The 22,823-nt window shown below is 50.3% G+C and overlaps 1 protein-coding gene across 1 annotated transcript; it reads left to right on the forward strand.

Annotated features, from left to right (window-relative positions):
• Positions 1-2,815: 2,815 nt before the first annotated feature.
• On the forward strand, positions 2,816-22,780 carry LOC121664434 (hydrocephalus-inducing protein homolog). Its single transcript, XM_042027739.1, has 20 exons — positions 2,816-3,885; positions 5,002-5,127; positions 5,389-5,508; positions 5,642-5,776; positions 5,983-6,182; positions 8,022-8,146; positions 8,702-8,903; positions 9,336-9,519; positions 9,870-9,969; positions 10,464-10,582; positions 11,147-11,370; positions 12,240-12,420; positions 12,772-12,835; positions 13,692-13,927; positions 14,662-14,762; positions 16,001-16,136; positions 16,581-16,745; positions 18,895-19,047; positions 21,565-21,803; positions 22,138-22,780. The coding sequence occupies exons 1-20, from the start codon at positions 3,625-3,627 to the stop codon at positions 22,709-22,711; spliced, it is 3,645 nt and encodes a 1,214-aa protein (XP_041883673.1). The 5' UTR covers positions 2,816-3,624; the 3' UTR covers positions 22,712-22,780.
• Positions 22,781-22,823: the final 43 nt, after the last annotated feature.

The raw sequence follows: 22,823 nt of genomic DNA on the forward strand, positions 1-22,823 counted from the left end.
CTCTGGGCAGGAGAAGTCTGTGAGCCTTCCAGCAAAGGCTGTGGGAACTGTTTGACATGAGGTTATCATTAAGCCATGATGGTGGGTGAAGGAGAGATCCCCAAACCTCTCCCCAGTGGAGCCATGGGGCTGATCCCCCGCAGTGTCTCCATGAGGGCTGGCCAGCCCCAGAAACAACATGCAGTGCTATGACCTGATAGATGTGGCTGTGCTGGGGCATTGGCAGCCCCGGGCTGAGCTGAGCCCTTCCATCCCAGCAACTTTCCTATAGAATGGGGTATCACAGCCTTCCAGACTAGAGCTGTCACCCCACTCATTCCAGTGGCTCTCTCTGCTGAGCCTCAGCCACAGGCAAGCACCGAGCTCTGGCTGGTGCCCAGGGTTGCACACAGGCAGCAGCAAACAGTCCCAGGAGCCTGCACAGCCTTTCCGTGGCCCAGCACAATAAACAGACACACACGGGCTGGGCAGAAAAACAAGCCCAGGCAAGCATTTCCCTGCCCAGGTGCTTAACCCTTTTCAAGCCTTGCTGGCTCAGCTGGGAGACCAGGGAGTCACTGGACCCCTTCCCTCTCCCACCCCAGCTTTTCTGCACCCCATGTTGTAAGAACGGGGTGTATCCTCTGCCTCTGCCCAGAGCCTCCACACTCCTGTTGGTTTCAGCTCTAACCCCACTGGGGAGCTGCTGCCTCAACAGTGTGTTTAGATGAACAGAGTCAGCCTGTTTCCAGGGCAGCACGCTTTTGCCTTAGCCAAGCTTTCTTTCTGGAACCATGACAGCATCGTGCCTGTCTCACTGCCTGATGCATGAGATTCTTGGGCTCCTGACCTGCTGTCGTGACTGTGGGTGTGTTTCTAGGGTCAATGCAGCAAGTATCTTATCGACTAAAAGAGCAACAGATGCCAGCCATTAGCATTTTGTTGTTGGCTGGGGATAGTTAAAAGAGAGGGTGCTGAGGATAAGGGTAAAAGAGATTTCTGCCCCATGCTATGATTCTTCATATCAACCCAAGGAGGCAGCAGGGAAGAACTGAAGAAAGCAGAGATGAGGTATGTCTGGGATTCAAAGTGTTCTTTGGGGAACAACCTCCTCCCCCAGGACAGCCCTGATGTCAAACCAGGGCTGTGAGCAAAAGCTGTCCCGTTCACAACTGTGTGCCAGCAAAATGAACTGTCTGCACAAAGAGCAGATGTGTCTGTGTCCCTTCTCATTGACCTGGCCCACGGCCCAGAGCCCTCCCTGTGGGCATCTTCCCTGTCCAGCCCCAGCCCATGACTCTAGAGAACTGCAGGTTCACCCACTCTAGGCCAGTGGGGTGAAATTTAGGGACCAACCCACCTGCAGGGAGCAGGACCCTCTGAGGGCCCCTCCGCGCTGTGACAGAAGGGGTGGGGTAGCACTGGCAAGTGCTGGAGCAAAGGCTCTCTCTGGGAGAGGGCAGGGTGCAGCTGCCCCGTGAGCCCCCCGGCCACCACTGGCCGGCATCCGCCGGGAGGAAAAACCCTCATCAGCAAAGGATGCGCCGCTTCCCCTGGGCGCTCACGGGATGGCTGATAAGGAACAAACTCACCCGCGCCTGACCCTCGGTCAGGGCCCTAATGGCCCCTCAGCCCTAATGTGACAGGCTATGAGGAACGGACACACGTCCTTTGTCCTCCTCTGCTCTTGAAAGGGTCCCGCGGGCCCCGAGGAGCTCACACCCCGCTCTGCCCCCAGCGAGGCTCCTGCGGAGTTTCCCGAGCTGGAAGAGCCTCTGCCTCTCGCCGCAGCACACCATGCCACCGTGTGGCAGGTATTGCTTCCCGGCCTGACGCATCCAGGCTAAAACTTGCTGCTTCCATCCCGGAGTTAGTAAGCAGAGCCCTATGTCCTGCCGAAGCGTTTCCATGGCACGAGGAGAGCCCTTAGCAGGATGCTGCTGCCTGGGAGCTGCTATGGGTGAACCAGGGCTCCCAAACGCTGAGCTGCCTCTGGGTCCTGGACACTTCCAGAGACCGGCAGGGCAGGAGAGGGACCTCTGGGACAAGCCCAGCCCGCGGAGGTACCAGACTCCTGTGGATGCCAAGCAGGAGCTGGATCCACAGCTGGAGAGGCCACGTGTGGGTGATTTCAGCGCTGTTGTATCGCTTCCTGCTCGCTGGGATGCAGCCTGTGGACACAGATAAACATCCCGGCTCTGAGGGGACTTTCGCTGCAAAACAATGGGCTGACTCAAAAGTTTAAAAAATAGCCTTCTCTGCTGGCTGTGTATGTCACTCTGGATGTGTTTTTTCCCCTTTCCACCACCCCCCTCCTCATTCACTCTCATCTGGCTGCTCTCCTACCTTGTTTTTGTAATAACAGCTCATGCCAAGAACTCCTCTGAGCTGTACCCATGGGCTGGTAGGGCAGGATGTTGCAGGCACGCTCCATACAGACCTTTCTCCAATTTCCAGCTAGAGTATTTCAAGGAAAAGCCATTTCTGGGAAAGGCTTAAACCAAGCCCCTGGGAAGCTCATGACCAGTGGTCTCGGTCACCCTCTGGGACTCAGCAGAGGCTGAGGGGTTCCAGTGGCAGCAGCTTGAGGCGGGATGTGTGACCAACTATGTGCCACAGTAGCAGATGCTCTGGCCCCTCCTCAATCCCCCAGCAGTGGTCACTTCTCCAGAGTATGTATGACCACATCTCATGTAAAACTAAGATTAAATACACTGTGGACAAGCAGCAGGAGCTGCCAAGGGGTGCTGAGAGGATTTGTCTTTTTCTGTAGTGAAACGCAAGCACTAACTCCTCTGGCCCATGTAGCAAAGGGTCATCTTCCCTCATCCCCTCAGAGGGACACCACTGGCTATTTCTTTTTAATATACTAAATAAGCAGGTGCACACTGGGAAGGTGGTGGTGTTCCAGCAGCAATGCAGCAGAGCAGCAGCCCAGGAGCACAGACACGAGTGTGCTTTGGCCAGTGTCAAGCTCTGAGCTGTCTCCTCTCCTGCTCTGCCCATTCACTGCCCAGGTTCCATCCACACATAGACCTGGTTCTGCCCCATTCTGGGTTCCATCCATTGTGTCCCAGTTCCATTGATCTCTGTGAAACCACCAACCATAGAGCAATGACTGATTGTAACATCGATGTTAACAGTCACACCTGCAGTACCTTGGCTGAATTCTCATCTTCCACGTCATCTGCAGCCATCAAGCAGCCTTTGGTGAGTTGGAGTCTAATTTCAGGCAGTTAGACTGGGCACTTTGTCAACTGAATCCTCAAAATGGGAATTACCAAGGTAATGAGGAATTACATGTCATCAGCCTCCTCACAAGTCTTATGAGGAGCATCTGAAGGAGCTGAGGTTGTTTAGCCAGGTAAGCAGCCAAGTGACATTCACTTTCCTTCTGTTCCCACCAAAAAATATCTTGTAAAGTGTGATAAAGGACAGTTTGGATATTAACAGAGATTTGGTTAATAATTTCAGAAAATGGGGTTCCAAAAGTGATGGAAAAGGTGGGAGATAAGTGCCACCAGGCTCTGACAAGTCTTTGTGGCTCGTGGGACTGCACCCCCAGCAAAAGGCTGTTTTGTTTCAGGGTCTGTTTGTTTTGGGGTTTTACTTCTAATCTTAACTCAGACACTTAAATATGGTCTTATGATGAATCAGGGTGGGGTGGCCTCATGTTCTTCACTTCTGAAGAATGCCACAGCCTGGAGACACCATTGTATCCTTTGGGTCTGCCGTGAATGGAATTCTGGATTTTCAGAGTTCCATTGTTGCTCCTTCCAGGTGAGCCAGGACATGGCCGGTGGCACAAATCATCCATCTGAGGCATTCTCCAAAATGGCTTCTGGATCCCAGGGCAGAGTGGTGGAACATCGTACTCAAAAGCTGGTCAGAGAAGCAGAGAAACCTGTGAGTACCTGCTGTGACTGGGCCTGAGCTGTGTTAAGGCTCGTGTCCCCTCGTGTCCCTCCCCTCCCTGCCCCCTGTGTTGTGCAGCAGCACTGGGAAGCTGCAGACCCTCTCCCCACCTCTTTGTGCCGTGCTCCTGTTGGTGGGGGCTGTCGTGGTGCAGGAGGGAACACCGTGTGTTGCTTCAGGGGCAGTCCAGTATCTTGCCTGGCTGTGCCACCGGAGCCGAGTTACCAGTGTAAAGCTGAAGCTGTGAGCGTGTGCTTCTTTCCATCCCCTCTGTGTGGCAGTAATTCCTTCTGCCAGGTTGGACACTCACCTGCGCTGCTCTCACCAACCTGCCCTTAGGCACCTCGCAGGGGGAGGGCAGCTCAAACTCTGCCTGGAGCTTCGAGAGACGTGGTCCCAGCTAGAACAGGTTCCAAACCAGCTCTTCTCTCTCATCTCCTGTGTGGAGCACAGATCCAGCCCAGCAGTGGAGTCAGGGCAATTCCTCCTTCCCATCCACAAATGTCCCTTTGCTGACTGGAGCTCACTTGACTGGAGATGCCCTGGTGCTGGGGCTCTGTCAAGGACATCTCTCTGTGTTCTGCTGTGGAGGGGTCTGTGAGGCCAGACAGAGAAAACACACAGTGCTCATTAAAAAGAGAGCACTGAAACTTGGACCCATTCCTGTGCACTTCAGTCTTGGCACAGTGCTGCTTTCCTGCCTCCCTCGGACTCACCCAGCAGTGGCATCTCCACGCTGTGGGTTGTGAGTGTCGTGCAAGGATGGAGTTAGAGGAGTTCTGATAACTCCTCCCCACTCTCTGCAAAGGTCACTGGCTCAATCCAATGGAACTAAACTGGAAACAAATGCCCAAAGAGCAGAAATCCCCAAACGTGTCACATCAAATCACAGAGAAGCTAATGGGACAGAGCCACGTGGTTACAGCATGTGCATTCTGCTCTATATCATTAATTTACTGATGTTAAATATTTCAGCAGGTAACTTCCAGGGCTTCCAGAACTGTCCTAGTGGCTGTGATCACAAATTATTCATCAGTAGCAAGTGAACAAGAAAAGCCTCTATGAACATGCATTTCTGAGGGTCTTGCTGGTTTTTTTACCTTTCAGCTGACTCCTTCTGCCTTCCAGAAGGAGATATCTCTCACCACCAGGAAGAGGCTGGTCAGCAAGAAGAAGCTGAATCTGCCCCAGATTGTCCAGCCTCAAGACAAGCCTGAGACCTCCCATCATAAGGTAGCCCTTCCCTGCCCTTGCTGTTTGATGTGATATTTGAGGAGGGTGCCAAAAGAGCTGCTTGGCTTGAGCCTCCTCGGTGTGGTGCAGCGGCTTTTGAGCAGCCCAGGGCAGAGGTGAAAGAGCCACTGTTTCCCCAGTGTGAGCTGGGCAGATGTACTCACCCAGAGTCTGTACTCACTGGGGATCAGTGCAGGATTCTCATTCACGAATGTTCCTCCCAGCAGCTGAACCTCTCCCTGCTCTCTCTTGCCTCTGCAGTTCTCAGCAGTTTACCCAGATCACCGCTCACTTCAGCCTTTCCCACCAGAGGTGGTGTTTCAGAATTACACCCCTGGCGAGGTCTATGAAATGCCAGTGGTTCTGAGGAACAGGGACAAGGTAAGTGCTGGGATGTGGAGGTTTACCACTGTGCTGGAAGAGGAGAGCAGAGAAAGCTGGTTAAGGGTGGCACCAGGGAATGTCCACCTGTTTCCACAAGTGGCAAAACCATCATTCCATGTCTTTCCTGCAGGTTCCTCAGCAGGTGAAGGTCACCTGGGAGAGCTCACCTTACTTCCAGCTGGTGGGCCCCAGTGGTATGTGCCATAAAGTGCCACCGGGCCTCTCTATTACTATTCACATCCTCTTCACCCCTTGGCAGAACAAGGTGAGTCTGGAGGTCCCAAGAGATTGGTGTCTTCATCGGAAAGTGAACCTGCAAGGCTGGATTCAATGCAAGGCATCTGGCCTGGGTTTTGAGGACCTCTGCTGGTTTCAGTGGAGTTGCACTGGATCTAGAACTGGGAGATACTCTTTGCCCATGCTGAAGATGGGGATAAATGTCCTGTGCTGAGACAGTTTCTTTTCCTGCAGGATTATTTCCACCAGCTCCTCTGCATCACCGAAAGGGAAGAGTTCATTGTGCCAATTTGTGCCGTTGGTGCCCGAGCCATCCTGGACTTCCCTGACCTTCTGGACTTCTCGGAGTGTCCGGTCAAGTACAGCAGTGAGAAGACTCTGCTGGTTCACAACCTTGGTAACCGGACAGCTCGTTACCACCTCAGCACCCAGAGGTGAGGCAGCTCAGCATTCAGTGTGCAAAACAACAAAACCCAACTCTGTTTGGGTGATAACAGAGTTGGTAAAGAGCAACAAAAGGAACCAGAGCATCGGAGCTGCTGCCCTGCAGCCATGGCTGGAAGTGGGCAGGACGTGTGGGGTTTGCTGTTGCTTCTCATGTTTTAAGCAGGATGCAGCCTTTGAGCTTTCTCTGTCCCAGATTTCCTGGAGGGTGCTGGAACATGTTAGGTATTGGCTGCACCCTCCTGAGCATAAGCACCTTGTGAAATGGTTACTCAGCACTGTCAGCCAAATAGGCCTGTTCTCTGCGAGGCCACAAGCACGTGGTTTTCCAGTGGTCCTCTCATGAGATGCCCAACGTGAGCTGTTCTGTGGACAGCCTGTGCTGTTCCTGTCAGTCTCAGAAGACAATCACTGTTTCTCCAGTTGGCTGAACTGGAGAGGGAAGTGCATTTTTGACACCATATCTGCAAGGAAACCAGTTCAGTTGGCTGGTGGTGAGTTGAGGGTTACTTGATCCCAGAGGTCTTGGTGTAGGAGCTGAGGTCAGGAATGCAGCACAGACCTGCTGATTAACCTGGAGCAGCTGAGTGGCTTTGATTTTTTTTCCCTGGGAAAACAGAGGTCAAAAGGCAACTTGACTTTTCTGCTGTGAAACATGAAGGTCTGAGAGGAGCTTCCAGCACAGCCTGCCAAAGCTATTTAAGCAGGCTCCTCAGATGCTGTTCAAACAGCTGCTTTTGACTGTGCAAAATATGTAAGCAGGAACTTGTAAATCCCTGTACAGTTTTTCTCTGGGGTTTCCAGATCTTGTTTTGTCACTGCCAAAATAAATACCCAATAAATTTTGGCATCTTTTTGCAATGTACTTGCCAGCTGTTCTATTGAGTGCTACAGAGCATGTTGGATGCTGCTTGATAGGGATTTAAAGAGTTTCTGAACTTCAGGAATTAAATATTGAAATAGAAGAAATAGAGCCTGGGTGCAGTGACAGAGGCAAAGATGGAGCTTATGAGCTGCTGATTCTGTACAGAATTTTTCAGCAAAGAGATGGAGTAATGGCTGCTTTAACCTAACAGACTGGGTTTACTGGAATAATTAGTGCTGTTTGACTTCAGCTGTTACACCATCACTAGCAGATAATATATGTTAAGATTAAATGATATTTGGGTTTCTTAGGCTTTAATGGACAGGTGAAGCAATTCAATTAGCAGTAATTTTTCTGTCTTCCTTGGGGTGAGAGGTAACTTCTAATGAGATCAATTCTTCCAAAATCAAAAGATTTAACAATGGCAGTTAAGGCACCAGTGGACAAAAGAAAGTTTGGCTGTAGAAGATAATTACACCACAGGACTTGAAGTCGATTGCAGCCTCCTTGCACACAGCATTTACCAAAAGTGCAGGTGCATGGTGCTTTGAGAGCTTTGGTGACAGAATTGCCAGCTTTGTTCACTTGTCAGCTGTTTCTAAATTATGTCAGGAGTACTTGGTCCTCGGTATCCTCATGGCCATAACTTTTGCCCAGCTCTGTCAATATGGGGAGCTGATGCCTGATGAAATGCAAGATGTAAATGACCCTTGAGCCTCATTGCAGATAGCTGGATGCAGAGCATGGGGGAGATGAGGTCATTTTATCCCACAGGATCTTGTGAGGGCTGGATCTCCTCCCACAAGAGTCAGTAGCTGTTTCTGATCCTGTCTGTTCTGTTCATCTTCTGCTGGCTGTGGTTGGCTTGCTCCTTGCTTGCACAAGTGAGCAGAAGTGAACTGGACTGCAAAAGGGATAACATCTCCAGATCTCCCCCAGGAATCCTGATATCTCTGTGTTGCAGCCCTTTCTCTGTCACTCCGGAGGTGGGAATTCTGGGCGTTGGCGATGTCGTGCAGGTGACAGTGGGATTTCAGCCACTCCAGAGTGGTGACCATTCTGCATCCCTTGTAGTGCACTACGACACAGGTGAGCACTGCACAGAGCACTCCCTGCATCCCTCAAAGCAGAGCCCTTTCTAAACAGAAAGATTGCTGTGGCCATGGGTTTAAAGAGGGAGATGATGACAGTTTTTGTGGTGTTCATTTTGTAGTGGTTTGTCATCTTGATCATTGTAGAGCTCCATATAAATGCCATTTCTAGAGAGTGTGTCTGATACTTTTTGTTTGCATCTCGCCTGGGAAACACTCACCTGCAACAGGAAGGGTGAGCTTGGTACTGAAGTTTGAGCCCCGATGAATCCCAGGAGTTAATTGGTTGGAAATAATGAAGGTTTGAAAGCTCTGGAAATGAGGAAGCCTTTGGTAGGGGTCTGTTCTAGAGGGTGAAATGCTGGCAGGTTGTCCAGGACATCCTCATGCTGTGCACATGCAGCTCTCAGGCTGTGATAAATGTACTGATCCATGGAACTGTTCATTCAGCTAAAAGCTGTGACACTTTCTTCTGTCACCTGTGGTTTGCTCTGTTCCTTGTGCTTCCATCAGCCAGTCAGCTGAGCAAAGACTCCCCTTTGCTTTGTTCCAGGTGAAAACACCCACACAAGCCTTCATGGAACAGCTGTGGATGTCCACATCAGGCTGGACAGGGATACTGTGACAGTTGGGAAGACGTACATCACAATGTCAAACCACACAACCGTGCGCATCCACAACCTGAGCGGTATCACAGCCCGCTTCCAGTGGAAGGCTTTTGATACTCAGGAAGAGGAGGATCAGCTGAAGCTGAGGTAGGTTTGAAAGATCCATTTCAGTGACATACCTCTCCCAAAGGTAAAACTATGTGGCTTCAGGAGATACTGGTGCTTTTGAATGGCTTAGGGTAAGTAAACCATCCCATCTCTATCTTCCTCCCCCAAGCAGTTGTGTGTCCAGAAAAGCCACTTGTGGTGGGTAGTGGATTCTTCCACAGCTGTGGCAGGGGCTTTGAGCCAGGAGGTTCTCTTGAGGGCTGCTGGCTTTTGAAACCTCTCTTGAGATTGTAAGTGTGGAGTAAAACTGTGTGCTGTGCCAGTGAACAACAAGTGATCCTCTGATCCAGTTGGGACCCCATGGCTCGGGGTCAGCCCCTTGCTGAGGAGCTGCCTCTGCACTTCCACTTCTCTCTGCAAATACGTGGCTGATTAAACAACCTGCTGGGCTTGTCTCTCCTGTGGCTGCAGGCAGTATCACAGGCTGTGTCGGCAGGAAAAGGAAAAGTTATCTGATTTTCTGAAGGAGCACAGAGTGGACACCACTCACCGAGAACACTCTGCTCTTCTCACCCGCACCATCCAGAGAGAGAGGGCAAGGCTGCAAGGAGACCCCATGCTGTTCAACAATGACATTTTCTCCCTTGAGCCAAAGGTAAGTGATGGCTGAGAACCTCCCTTCCTGCTTCTCTTCCTCCTCTTCCTCCTCATCCCTGAATGAGGTCACTTGACAGATCCCTGCCTCAGCTGGCTTTGTGTGCCAAGAGGGAAGTCATCGGGATTCTGGTGAGGCTGGAGAGCTGGTTGCAAAAAGCATTTCTGCCCTGTGGGCTCCTGGCAGGCAACAGGAGCCTGACTAAAGCTTCCAGTCTGTTATCAGTGTTGTTGATAACTGTTACTCCTTGCTTGTCATTGACGCTCTAAGTAAAGGCTTACAGGGCTGTGGTTGAAAACAAGAAATGTGATGTTTGAAGATGGATGTTTTGCTGTCGCCTTCTGCTTTAGGAGGGAGAGATCAGGCCGAATTGTTCAGCTGAAATCAATGTGTTCTTTAAGCCCCAAGCAGCCCGGGTCTATGAGCAAGCAGTTTACTGCGACATCTCAGGTACAGCTCCTTCTCCTGCCCTCTCACCCCAGTGAAGGCGAGGTGCAAATACTCTCCCAGATCGCTGGGCTGCTGTGTAATTGCTGGGAAGGGTCTGTGGTCAGCAGGGCAGTGCTGGCACATCCCCACTGTCCCTGCAGCTTCCAGGGGATCTCCTCTATTTGTTTTTTTTTTTCCCTCTCAGCTGTTCTGAATGCTGCCTTTATTTAGTCTGCCCCTCCTCCTTTGGGAAAAACACTTCTGAGGTGCACCCAGGAGGAAGAAAAAAATTTCTGGCATTTCCTAAAGTTCCAGTATCAAATATAGGGGTAGAAGAAAGCATGGTCTCTCTGGATGGACCGTATCTCCTGAGGGAAGAGAAGGGTCCGTATCTTCTCCTGGAACAACAGGAGCTGGTCCCAGGCAGCTCAGAGTCAGGGACTAGCACTAAGGCAGCCTGGAAAATGCAGGATAGCAGAGGGAATTGCTGTACTGAAATAGAAATCTCTCCCCAGGCCGTGAGACCAGGCTGCCCCTGCTCCTCATAGGGGAAGGCCTTGGGCCCCAGCTCCATTTCAGCTTTGAGGAACTGGACATCGGGGAGGTTTTTGTCAGAGCAGCCCACAGCTATGAGGTGAGCAGCAGGGTTGGAGTGGATCCTGGTGGCTTCAGGGGCAGCAGTGAGCTTTGTGGACCTGTGGAATTCCTGGGAAGGAAGCAAAGGAACTTTGTACATCTTTGCTTCTGGTTTCTTGCACTTGCAGTAAATGGGTTGGCTGCAATGGAAGCTGAAGGTGCCCTGCCCGTGGTGGGGTTGGGCACACCTGGAGCAGCAGCAGCTCTGTGCTGATTTCACGGGTGATGCTGCGATGCCCAGCATTGCTCTTAGGGCCTGGCGTGAATGAACTTGGTGGTGCTGAGCAGCTCCTCTGTGCTGCAGGTCAAAGTGGACTGTGTGTGCCAGTGGGAAAACCCCAGAGTGCCTCTGGTCATGTGAAGTTATCACTACTTTGCATGAAAAACCCCAAGGCATACAAAGTTGTATTTCAAAGCTGTATTTTTTGGCTTCTGCCATGCAGCAGCCCAGGGCATCTTCCGCCTTTTACAGGTGTTAATCATTTAATTCAAAAGCAACTCAGACTTCTGTAAGAAAGGAAGATTCCTCATGTATTTCCATGTTGCTTTCCTGCTGCTGCAGGCGATCCTGTTAAACAATGGACCTATTGAGGCTCCCTTCAGGCTTGCCCCTCCAGCCACAGCCATGAGCTCCTGCTTCACCTTCCTGCCCCAGGAGGGCATCGTGGCACCAGGCAGGCTCCAGGCCATCCAGATCTCTTTCTGTCCCACCGTTCTGGGGGAGTTCAAGGAAGAATTCTGGTTCCATGTGACTGAATCCCCTAAGCCTGTGACCTTGACTATCAGGTGAGGAGTGCTTTGGGAGCTTGCTGGGCACATCTGCAGCTGTCTCTGGGTAATCATCTCCCATCTTACCTCATTTTGTGGTGCAGAAAAAAAAGGTGTTCCCTGAGGTCTTAGTCTTGGCTGTGATCCTGGCATCCCTTTAGTGTGGGAGTGCCTGCTGCCCTGTGTGGGTACCCAGGAGCTGGAGTGACTCCTTCCCAAAGGGATATCTCCCACTTAGGCTGTGGCAGGCAGTGGGATGGATCAGCTTTGGGCAGTACCTGGCCTGGGATGTCTCACCTGAACACCCATCAAGGCCCCCAGAGCTTTGGAGATGGGCCAGTCTGGGTGATTCTGCACCAGCAGCAGTGTTTTTAAAAACTTCTGTTAAGAATCCATCCCAAAGGGGCAGCAGCAGCCCCACCTCACCTCTCATGCCCATGCTGTGGGAGACAAGCTGTGCTCCCACCTCCTGTGCAGAGAGTGCATAGCCAGGAAAGGCCTGATGTGGGACAGGGAACTCTGCAGCAGGAACTGTCCCAAGGACTTGGAGTCATCCCACAGACTGGTGCCATTGCAAAGGATAAAATCCTCACTCAGCAAAGGGTAGAGGTGGGAAAAAAAGAAAAGTGATGATAGGAGAAGTAAAACTCACTTCTCATGACCACAGCAGCTTGAGGGCTTGTCCCAAATAGTCTGTCAGCTGCTGACCACTTTGCTTTGGCTGCCTCCTGTCCACATGGGTGCTGTGCTGAGAACAGGATGCTGGGTTGATTTGAAACCCAGGGTGGCTCTGACAGCAGTTTTTATCCACCCCAGCCCTAAAGACACCCGAACCCTTTGCAATTCCCTTTAACAAAGCCACTGCCTCCCTGCCTTTGTCCTTGCAGGGGCTTCGTGATGGGACTGACTTTCCATTTTGATGTGCCTGCCCTCCACTTCGGTGACGTCTCCTTTGGTGAGTGTGCCCTGGGCTCCCACCACAGTGGGAGAGGTTTGTGCATTGCTGAAATGGAGCACTTGAACGTAAGAGCATCCGTCACTCGTGTTCCTCCAAACAGCCTCTTCAGGGTGTTAACTCCAGGGCTGCTGGTGCCTTAGGCAGCATTTTGCCATCGTGAGATCAAATACGACCAAAGGGATACAAAGTCAGCATCACTGTTTGGCCACTTCTTAGTTTCCTTTTGAATAAGTGGCACAATAATAAAAGGCACCAGGCAGGAATATGGTTCTGTGATAGGAGATTCATCCTGCTTAATCTGATTTCATTCCTAAGGCCTCTTCAGCTGAAGGCAGCTGTTTTATCTTTGTTGCTTTTAACTGTGCTGCTGACCGTTGTCTGCATCCAGCGACCTTGGTGGCATTTGGGATTGTGAAATCTGTGTCTGTCCTTCTTGTGTCCCTCTTGCCTCTGTGTTGTAGTCACTGCTGGAGCTGGAAGTGGCCACTGTTGATGGGCATGGAGAAGCTCTGGGCTGTGCCTGCAGTTGGCTTTTCCTCCCTATCTGTGTTCAAATCACTCTTGGTAAGCAGCCTGTGGGAGATGTCTCCTCCACACACAGCTGGCCAGCCAAGCCATATATCCCCTGCAGAGCAGGTTGTGGGCTGGTGTCCTGGCTCTGCAGGACATCCCCATGAGGTGTGGCTGTATCCCTTGCTTTCCATGATGGAGTCTCAGAGTGAACTGGTGTGAACCTTTGGGGGCAGCAATCACAGCCAGTGAGCAGCGTGGGTGTGATGTCCCCGTTTGTTGTGTGAGGTGGTTCCTAATTGCTGATCTCGAAGCAAGGCTCAGGTTTGCCTCCAGTGGAGTGGGCTGTGAGTTGCCATGAGCTCAGTCTGGTTGCCCCAAATCAGGAGATGCCTTAAGGATCCTGCCCAGAGAAACTGCATTAGGGTGCTTTGCATCATGTTCTAGTTCCTAATTCCATCCTCCCTTTCTTTAACTGTAGCTTCTCCTCAATGACAAATCACTGCTTTTACACCTTGAGTGTTGGTGGAGTTAGCAGGGAATTTTACAGATTGAATTTTCAGAGAAAATTATCAGTCTGGATGCACATTCATTAGTGAGAAAAAACTGGTGCTGCTTTGGGACATGTGAGAGAGCTCCTCCTTCTCAGAGAGAGAGAAGTTTGTGGTGTTCTAAGACTGGACATTTCCAAGGCAGCAATCTGGGATCAGTGTCAAAGGGAACTGAGGATTAATTCCTCCCTCTTCTACTCAATGAGCTGTAGTTCAGATGACAAAGAGCTAAACTTCAAGCAGTTTTATCCTACCAGGACATTCCCACCAGGAATCATGGGATACCGATGCCTAAATGGATATTTGTGTCATTTTCTTAGGCTTTCCTCACACCTTGAGGTGCTCCCTGTCCAACACCTCCCTGGCACCCATGGCCTTCAACCTCTGTATTCCTGAGGACGGCTTGGGAGAGGCCAGCATTTGCAGCTCTCTTCAGATATTCAAAACCACTCGCCAGTCTTGGAGGAAGGGAGCTCAGGGTTTTATGAAGCCAAGGGAATTTCACATAAGTCCCTGCAGAGGGACCATCCGCTCCCTGGGATCCCAGGATATCGAGGTATGGGAAGAGTCCAGCTGGTGGGGCTGAAGTTTCACTGGTGTGTGGGAGGGCTTTAGCCCTGCCAGCTTTGAGCACATGTGAGTGAGAGATCTGCACTGGTGTGAGGCCTCTGTTAGCTGGGTCACTTGGGATATTCCTGAAGGAGCTGTTTTGTTTCCAAAATCACAAGCTGAAATCATGTACCAGATGATCAAGTACAGAAGCCATTCTTGTGCTTTTGAGAGTGATTTCTTTGATTGAAAGTGGGCAGAGGAAGGATGAGGACAGAAAGTGGCTGTTAAAGAGAGAGATATCATTGTATAGAGCAGTTTGCTTTTTCTTCCTCATCTCATTTCTCCTCTCCTGGGGAGCAGATGAGTTATATTCACTGCAGGGATCTCCAGTGGGGACAGAAAAAATTCTGCAGCCCCAAACTGCCCAGCCCCTGCTGGGCCACACTTTGCCCTCAGCTTCCTGCTGTAAAGCTGGACTCATTCTCTTCAAGACAACAGATTTCTTCTGCATTTATGTCATTGTAGTCAGGTGAAAAATTAGTCCCTTTAACAAATCTTTTATTGCCAGAAGGCTTTTGTTACTCCCAAAGACTGTGCTCTACTTATGGACCAGCAGATGAATTAAGGCAAAATCCTCCCTTTCTGTACCATGGAACAAGAATGGGAGGACACTACACATGGGTGATGAGGTTTTGGGAGTGAGAAAATATTTGCTGCCCTTCTTTTCTGTTCTACCAGGTCACTCTGTGTTCCAACACAGTCCGAGAGTACAGGCTGGAGCTGGTGGTGGACGTGGATGGTGTTGGCGAGAAGGTGTTGGCGCTGACCCTCACAGCCAGGTACCAGCGCTTTTCTTGCAGCTGCTCGTCTTCCCTTGTGCATGCAGCACCAGCACACTGCCTGGCTGCAGCTCCAAAGGAGAAGTGTTGCTTAATGAGCTGGATCTGCCCATCTAGACATGAGAACAGTGCTAGGAAAGCAGCCTGTGGTGAGACGCCCCCCTGCTCACAGCCAGGCATGGCCCTGGGTCTTTTTATCAAGGGAGCAGGAATAACATTAATTGTTGGCCTGGGGTTTGGTGCTTGAGGTGTAACAAATTTCCCAAGGGTTGCCTCTCCTTCTTCCTACAAGTGGTGAACTGGTGCTGGGTCGTGACCACCCTGCAGCATTGGTTTGGGACACAGTGAGCTGCCTGCTCAGAGCTGGGACCTGGTTTACTTAAACAGTGTATGTTCCAGTGGGGAAAGAGGCATGAGTGGGGAGGGCAAAAGATCTTATGAAGAGGAATATAGTCCTTCATGTGGCAGGTGAACTCAGGTTTTGCTGCTTCTCTCTGGCTCTTTTGAGTAATGTTCTCAGAGTTGAGGCCAAAAGTTTTTCCTGCTGCAGCCAAATTCCATCCTGCTATGCTGCTGTGGGCATCAGTTTAATGACAAGAGGGATGCAGTTCCCTCTCCCAGGCAGAGCCATGCAGTCATTGCCTGGGCTGCAGTTTTGTCAAGCAAGTGCAAATGGGGACAGTCAGTGTAGAGACCCATGGGGTGAAGAATCAAGGGAGCTGTACGAATTGGAAGAAGTTGATCACCCACTCTGTAGGGCTTGTGCCCTCCACTGCTGGAAGAGATGGCTCAGTTTTCAGGCAGGACAACAGCTCTGTAGGAGAAGAGGGAGTCATTTTTACTGAGACACTGGAGTCTTGTGTTCCTTGAGCCTTGATGGGCACTGGTCCTTGTGGGCAAGGCTCCCCCAGAGCTCATGGCTCACTGGGACTGTTACAGGAATCCTTGCAAGTGTCCTTGGGCAAAGAAGGGGCAAAGCTGTTAAGACAGCTCTGGAACAGGGCACATGCTCTGCCTGGGTATTTGAAAGCTTTTGCAGTGTGGAGCCTCAGGAGGGTTTGTCCCTCCTTGACAAAAGGTTTGAGTGAAAAGAAGTTAAAGGTGATTTATCACTGTAGGAGTATTAAATCTCTATTCAGTTTGACAAATGTCTTATGCTCCATTCCAAGCTCTTCGAGGGCAAAAGCTCTCAATGCTTTCAGTATCTCTAATTCTCTTGGGGTCATCTCTTTGCCCAGATGCATCGTTCCTCCACTGCAAGTGCTCAACCCTGTCGTGACGTTTGGGCGGTGCTGTCTAAAGGTCCCCTACAACAAGAAGCTGACCCTTCTGAATGACAGCGACCTTCCTGGCTGCTATGGGGTCCTTCCTCAGGTTTGGCCTTGCATCTACCTCCTGCCCTCAAATGTTATCGAGAGGGCTATTAGGGGAATAAAAGGGTTTGGATAAGACCTTGCTGGTTTCTATTCAAACTTAAAGGTTTGCTGAGAACAGGAACCTGAATACAAACTTTAGGAAGCAGTTTAACGTCTTGAGGAGTTTATATTCTAGTCTTTGACTTGTTTTCAAGTGGGAGAGCTTAGAGGGTTGTGAAACTCTGATGTAAGGAGGCTGCCAGCACAGAAGTGGGTGTCTGTGGATGCAGCAACTTTTGGACCCCCTGGGGATGCTCAGCACCTACAACTTGTACCTTGTTTTTTGCCTTTTTGCTTTCTGCTGAGGATTTTTACAAGTGTGTGTGAGTTGCTCTTGTGGTAGACGTTAAGGAGTTTAAAGTTTCCTCAGTTCTGAAGTTGCTTTTGATTCTGTCCCTTCCAGGAACACAAGGAGAAGGCTGCTGCATGGTACTCCAGCTCTGCGCCGTCCGGGATCATCGAGGCTCACAGCTCGGTGGAGATCCCACTTACACTCGAGGCCCAGTTGCTGGGAGAGTGCAGCATCACTGCTGAAGTGGCCGTGTTTGGGAGCAAAGGATCCCCGCTGGTGAGAGCGAGGGGAGATGTGTGCCTTTGAGCAGCTCATCCCAGTGGGGCGTAAAGCGAACAGGGATTCTCCCAGGAGCTCGTGATACACAGCTGGAATGGACAAGGACAGAAGGGATTGGTGGCACAAGCAGCAGCTTATGCCTAGAAAAGAGAAAGGATGGAATCCTCACAGGTGGCAGTTTCAGTGCCTGACCCAGCATACAGTTACAAATCTGGGAGATGGGATAACAACCCCAGTCTGAAACCCAGACCAGTCCCTGAGTCTCACACTCTGCCGTGCTGTCAGATGAACACAAGTGCTGCTGCAGCAGAACTGTTCAGGAGCACACAGGAGCATTCCTGGATCCTTCTAAAGCAAGCACTGTGTACAAGACCACGCTGAAGGGATGTTTTGTGCAGGGCTGGGCTTGTCTAAAAGTCAGGTCCCTCAGATCTGAGAAATAGCCATCCTATCTCTTCAGCAAAAGCCCAGCCAAAGATATATGAATGTCCACACAACTTGCATCTGGAGCACACACTTTGCTTGTTTTTTCCACCAAGTTTGGAAATGGACGAGGCAAGCAATTCCTGGACTAAAGCCTCCTGAAAGAAGATTCAGGCATATGTCATAACAGCAACAGTGGCTACAAACTGTAGGCCCTGTCTGCCAGGCATGGATGCTCTTCATCCCTAAATAGTCAGATGTGACACTACCACACCACCAAAGCCAGCGGGGCTGCAGGATGTAGGGGTGTGTATGTAGCAGTAACAGGGCAAAGTTGCCATCTGCTTTTATTCCTGCTCCTGTGTGTCACATTGCCTGTAATGCTGCTGAACAGGGCTTTCCTTGTCCCTTTTAAGAATACTGTAGGAGGAAGGGTTTGGGTTGTGGTTTTTTTTTTTTAATAAGCCTTTTCCTCAGTGAGGATAGATCCCATTGTCGCACACTAACTGAAGCCGGGCCAGGCGTCCTCCAGGTGCTATTCTGCTCGTCTCCAAAGGGCTCTGCCCTGCCTTTGCTGCTTCTGCCCCACTGTCACCTGGAAGCAAAGCCAGCTGGTGAGGCACAGCTCCTTCCAGCTTCTCCTTCCAGGGAGCCTTGGGCAGCATCAGCCAGGCTGCAGCCCCCTGGGCCTCCCTTCTCCCAGAAGGATAAAAGGTCCATCATCATGGAGGGTTTTAGTTCCTTATTCTTGAGGTACCAGCCATGGTACATAGTTTTTTACTCTTCTTTGCACACAATCATCTCCCAAAGGGATGTGCATTTCTGGATGCTGCTCCTTCTGACTGAAGGTAATTCTGGCAGCTGTCAATGGCATTCCCTCAAAGTCAGACATCACTAAAGGTTTTACATCATGGAGGCTGGTTTCTTCTGTAGTTAAATCATACTCCAAGCCCTCCAGTGAATCTTACTGGTGTTGTGAGTTTTATGCATTCAAGTCCTGTGTAAGAGTTGGGGTGTTTGGGACCAGTGAAATCCAGCAAGACTGAATGAATTGTCCTGCTTTCCACCGGTGTGAGCAGGTAGTTTAGCAGTGGGATCCATGTTCCTTGTTCCACTGTCTGCACCAACTCTTCAAGAACAACCCTTTTGGGTTTCAGACTGTTTTTGAGTCAGTTCAGACTTTGGTTTTTTTTTAAAAAAATATACTGCTTGAATGATGCAATTACTAATTAATGCCCTTTACTCATATATATGAAGAATACACACAAGCACAAATTGAAGGAAGCTAACTTGCCTCATCTCTACTCTGAAGAGCCTGCTTTGCTTCTGACTTGTGCTGGTTTCACACTGGCTTCTTTCTTTGGGAAGAACTTAGTGTTCAAGGATGGCTGTGCAGCAGCAAAAGTTGGGAAGGTGGTTTGGGGCAAGATGGAGCAGGGAATGAAGCAGGCAGGAGGAAGTAGCAGTGGGGAGGAGGTGTGAAGAAGCAAGCATGGCAAACAGCATTTCTTTGTCCCCTGATAATGGGATCTTGTGGCTTTCAGATGGGATTGCTGCAGACCCCACACTTGCTCCAGGCCTTCTGTTTCAGTCTAGATCACTGAAAACTTCAAACAGCCATAATTATCCCCAGTCTAGGAGTGCTCTTAGAGCTGTCTAAGCTTTTGAAACTCTCCTCATTTAGTCTTCTTTTTTAATCTTTCCTACCTTCTTCCTGAAACAGGAAATCCATTTAGAGTGCATTGGACAGGGACCAGTGGTCTATGTATATCCGAGAAAGATAAACTTTGGCACTATCCCAGTCTTACAAGATAGTTCCAAATCTCTCCAGCTCTCCAATCAGACTGACATTCCTGCAACCTTCTGGGCAGAGATGGTAAGTGTCTGTGGGGCTGTTTTCCAGTGAAAATGGCTGGTTAGTAGCAGCCCTTGACTTGTTTTTTTGTATGCAATGTTTTTCTATTGTTCTGTGTAAGTGGAAGCAAGATATTGCATCCCAGTGCAGCAAGAGAAGCCAGGATCTCGGGCACACCTCAGTGAAATAGTTTGTAGAGAGGTTGGAGCAGAAATTAGTCTGGATCAGGTTTGCAAGTTCTCTCTTTATTTTGTGGAAGATATTTAGCTGTGCAAGTCATGTTTTTGGAGCTGTGAGATCAAGAGAAGCCTGTGGCCCTTTGCTCCTGAGAGGGCATGGATTTCCCCATGGGTTCCCCATTCCATCTGCATTTGTTTTGTGACAAACTTCTATTAATGGCAGAAACCAGGGTGTGAGATCTGCCCTCAAACTGCTCGTGGGGAGGCAAGTTTCACACACACTTCTGGGTCAAAGCAGTAGGGCCCTTGCACACAAATGCACCTGGGAGGGTTGTGCACCCCCAGAGCCTGTGGGCTCTGTAGCAGTGCAGAGTATCTCAGGAGACCTCCAGCAGAGAAGGGCTGTTTATTTCGTGGAGGTCACACAGGGGAATGAGCTGCAGGGCTGGAGCTGTAGCAGGGCTGGTGCAGCCGGGAGGGGTGCATGGCTTGGGGCTGAGGGGAGTGTGCTCCCTGCAGGAGGGGGGATCTGGGAGAGGCTTGGAAACAGCATTGAAAAGATGTTTGATCTTCTTCGTGTTGGGTGAGTTGAACTTCTGGAGCTGGTTAAAGCCAGCCCTGACACTGTGGACTTGTTTGTGTTTGTGGATGAAGCATCAGGTGTTGTCTGAGAGTCCAAACTCAGCCTCCTGGGCCAAGGAGGAGCGGGGTGAATCTTCCTCTTGCTGCTTTTCCAGCTGTTTGGGGGATAAACATAACCCTGAAGTGGGGGATTGCCAGGGCAGCTTTCCCTGACTCCACAGTGAAATTCTGCTCTCCACCCCTGCAGGGAGCAGTGCACCTTGGCTGGGTGGGCCTGGCATGGAAAGGATGGGTTTGACATGCTTGTACCAGGCCCTGACCTGCAGAGCTGTGTCAGTCCAGCTGTGCTGCTATAAAGGCTTCGCTCCCTCCCCTGGGCAGTTCCAGCTCTCCTGCCCCATCTGCAGAGGGAGGTCCATGAGAAACCAGAGGATGAGAACGCTTAGGAAGGCCATGCCATGCCCACAGGGCACGTCTTGCAGGTTTTTTTCCTGCTTACTGCTTTCCTGCCCTGCTATAACCATTTAGAGCTGACTTTTCCAAAGCAGAGGGCACTGGGGCACCTCTCTGCAGCTGATGGTCAGTGGGAAGCGAGGGCTTCGGTCCTTCAGGGGCTGTTGAGAAGCACTGAAGGCCCCTTGGGAAAGGAGACTTTGGTGTTGGGGTTTTGCTCAGCTGGCTTTGCAGAGTTATTCTTCAGGCTCTCAGCAGTGTCCTCCAGCTGTGTGGCTGCTGGGGTGGTATTTGAGCAGTCCTGGCTTCCTCTGGCCTTGAGCCTTTGTGCAGATCCAGCTCCACTGTCAGGAAGCCAGGAGAGAGTAAATAGCTTCCCTTGGCAAGCACTCCAAAGAGAGACTGGAGGGGGAATAACCTTCTCCTGGGGAGGAGCATCCCTCAGGTTGAGCAAAACTGGGCTAATGACGTGAGTCTGTTAAAGGAAGGTAAAATACAGGTTGTATAAGCTCTTGGAGAGTTGCTGTTGCCAGACTCCATATCTTAGACTTAGGGAAATTACAGCCTTTATGATTTTTATCCTCTCTTAGTGCTTGTTATGATTAGAGTTAAGAAAGTTGGCTTTCACAAAGTTGTTGATTAGTTGTTGAAATAAAGTTGGTAATTAGTGAGTAAAGAGGGTTGTTAATTAGGTTGTTGAATGTTTCTGCAGTTGAACAGTTGTATGTTGATCAGATTAAATTGTTGCAACTTATCAAGGTTAAAAGTTATTAGTTAATGTGTTCACTGTTAATAAAATCATTAGAGATAGTGGTACAAAATGGAGAACGGGGGAATGTTCCAGAGCCCCCATAAGATAATCATAAAAGGAGGGCCTCAACCCTTATCTACATAAGGGTGGAAATGAAGGACTCTTTACTGGATGTTCCCCGGTCCAGTCAGAAGACCCCAGACAACAGCCAGAGGACAACGAGCCAACAAATGGACTCTAGACAACAGCGAGCCCATCGTGATGCTCTGGTTGGGTGGGGAAAGGGGCGGCTGAGAGGCAGAGACTGGGGGATAAAATGTGTTGCCCAAGGCTGTAAGTGAGCCTGTGATCTGTTCTGCCCTGGCTCAAGCTTGCAGCACTGCACTCCTTTGTCTTGTGTGAGGCAAATAGCTGCAAGTGGTCTCTTATTGTATTTTAATTTAGTTTTGGTTAATAAATTTGTTTTAAAGCTCAATCCTGAGCCCGTTTTTAGCAGTTCTCCTGTTTCCTGCACCTCACAGCAGAGCAGGTCCATGGTTTCTATCCTAAGTTCATGTTTGGCTTGTCCTACAGGCTGGCAAACGCTCACGCTGGAGGATTGAACCCAGTAAAGGAGTGGTCCCCCCTAAGTCTGAGGTGTCTCTGATTGTCACAGCAAACCTGGATGACACAGAGAAATTCCAGGACAAGGTGAAGGTGTTCATTGAGAACAGCTATATGGACACCATCCCTGTCCAGGCTGTGGGCACCGGCACCACAATTGTCACTGACAAACCTTTCGCTCCAGCGCTCAACTTTAAGCCCCACTTCAGGTAGGAGACTCTCAGCTTCCACTTCTCCTGTGGGTTCAGCAAGGAACAATTTTTCCATAGTCTTTCAGGCTGGATCTTCTTCAACACTCAAGGTCCCAGGTCTGTTTCCCTTTAGAAACATGTCATCTGAGAGTCATCAGATATCCTGGAAAGCCACAGAAATGGAAAAGCTGGAAGACCTGACTGTGGCTGAAGCTTTGAGCTTGGGCAGCCTTTTGGGCGGAGGTTTTATTGCAGAGTGTGCAGTCAGGGAATGCCATCAGGGTGCTGAAGCTGAGTGATCACAGGGAAATAGCAGCTCCCTTGACATCTTCCACCTCTGCTTCTCCTCTAGCTTCACTCCCTGCTGTTACCAGTTCAAAATGACGAACAAAGGACGACGCATCCATCGGCTGTACTGGACCACAGAAGGTTTCCGCATCTTTTGGCGGAATACTCGTCCCCCCGCCCTCGGTGGCACCAAGAGTAAAAATGCTTCGCAGACCCCCAGAGCTGGCAGCCCCGTGTTTAAGCTGCGACCACTGCAGATAGACCTGAGGCCAGGCCAGACTGTGGAGATGGTGCTCGAAGGCTGCTCCAGCACTGCTCAGGTGAGGTCCCTGCCAAGGGCTGAGCCTTCCCTATCAGGTCCCCTCCACTGGGGCTTCTTCTGCAGCCCCTTGACGTTTGCCTGGGAAAAGGAGCAAGTGACTTCAAGAAACTGTTTTAAGGCCACAAGTTTCCATGGCAGCACCAGTTGCTTTCCTTGCTGGCCACCATCAGTTGCTAAGGCTTTTTTGTGTTTCCATAGCTACCAAAACCCAGTGCTGAGCCCAAAATCCAGGCTGACAGAAATACTGCTCCTTCGGAGCAAACAGGAGGTTATCAGTGTTATGTGTTGGGGCAGAAAGGAAGAGCAGAGAAAATAAATTACACTTAGACTAGAAGCCCAGGCAGGAAGTAAATTAAACTAGTGTCAAGTGATTTTTCTGAGGGAAGCAAGGAGCAAAACAAAAGCTCTGTGAAGGGTGGGAGCATCTG

This window comes from Corvus kubaryi, unplaced genomic scaffold, assembly GCF_017639235.1.
Source record: "Corvus kubaryi isolate FWS band 111438036 unplaced genomic scaffold, C.kubaryi_AGA036_p1.0 37300, whole genome shotgun sequence".
Lineage (NCBI taxonomy): Eukaryota > Metazoa > Chordata > Aves > Passeriformes > Corvidae > Corvus > Corvus kubaryi.

Excerpts from the sequence above, each read along its gene's own strand:
- LOC121664434 (XM_042027739.1), top strand. The coding sequence starts at position 3,625 with ATGATGAATCAGGGTGGGGTGGCCTCATGTTCTTCACTTCTGAAGAAT. Across the intron at positions 5,128-5,388 it reads CTGAGACCTCCCATCATAAG|TTCTCAGCAGTTTACCCAGA; the intron begins GTAGCCCTTCCC and ends TTGCCTCTGCAG. Across the intron at positions 6,183-8,021 it reads TACCACCTCAGCACCCAGAG|CCCTTTCTCTGTCACTCCGG; the intron begins GTGAGGCAGCTC and ends TCTGTGTTGCAG.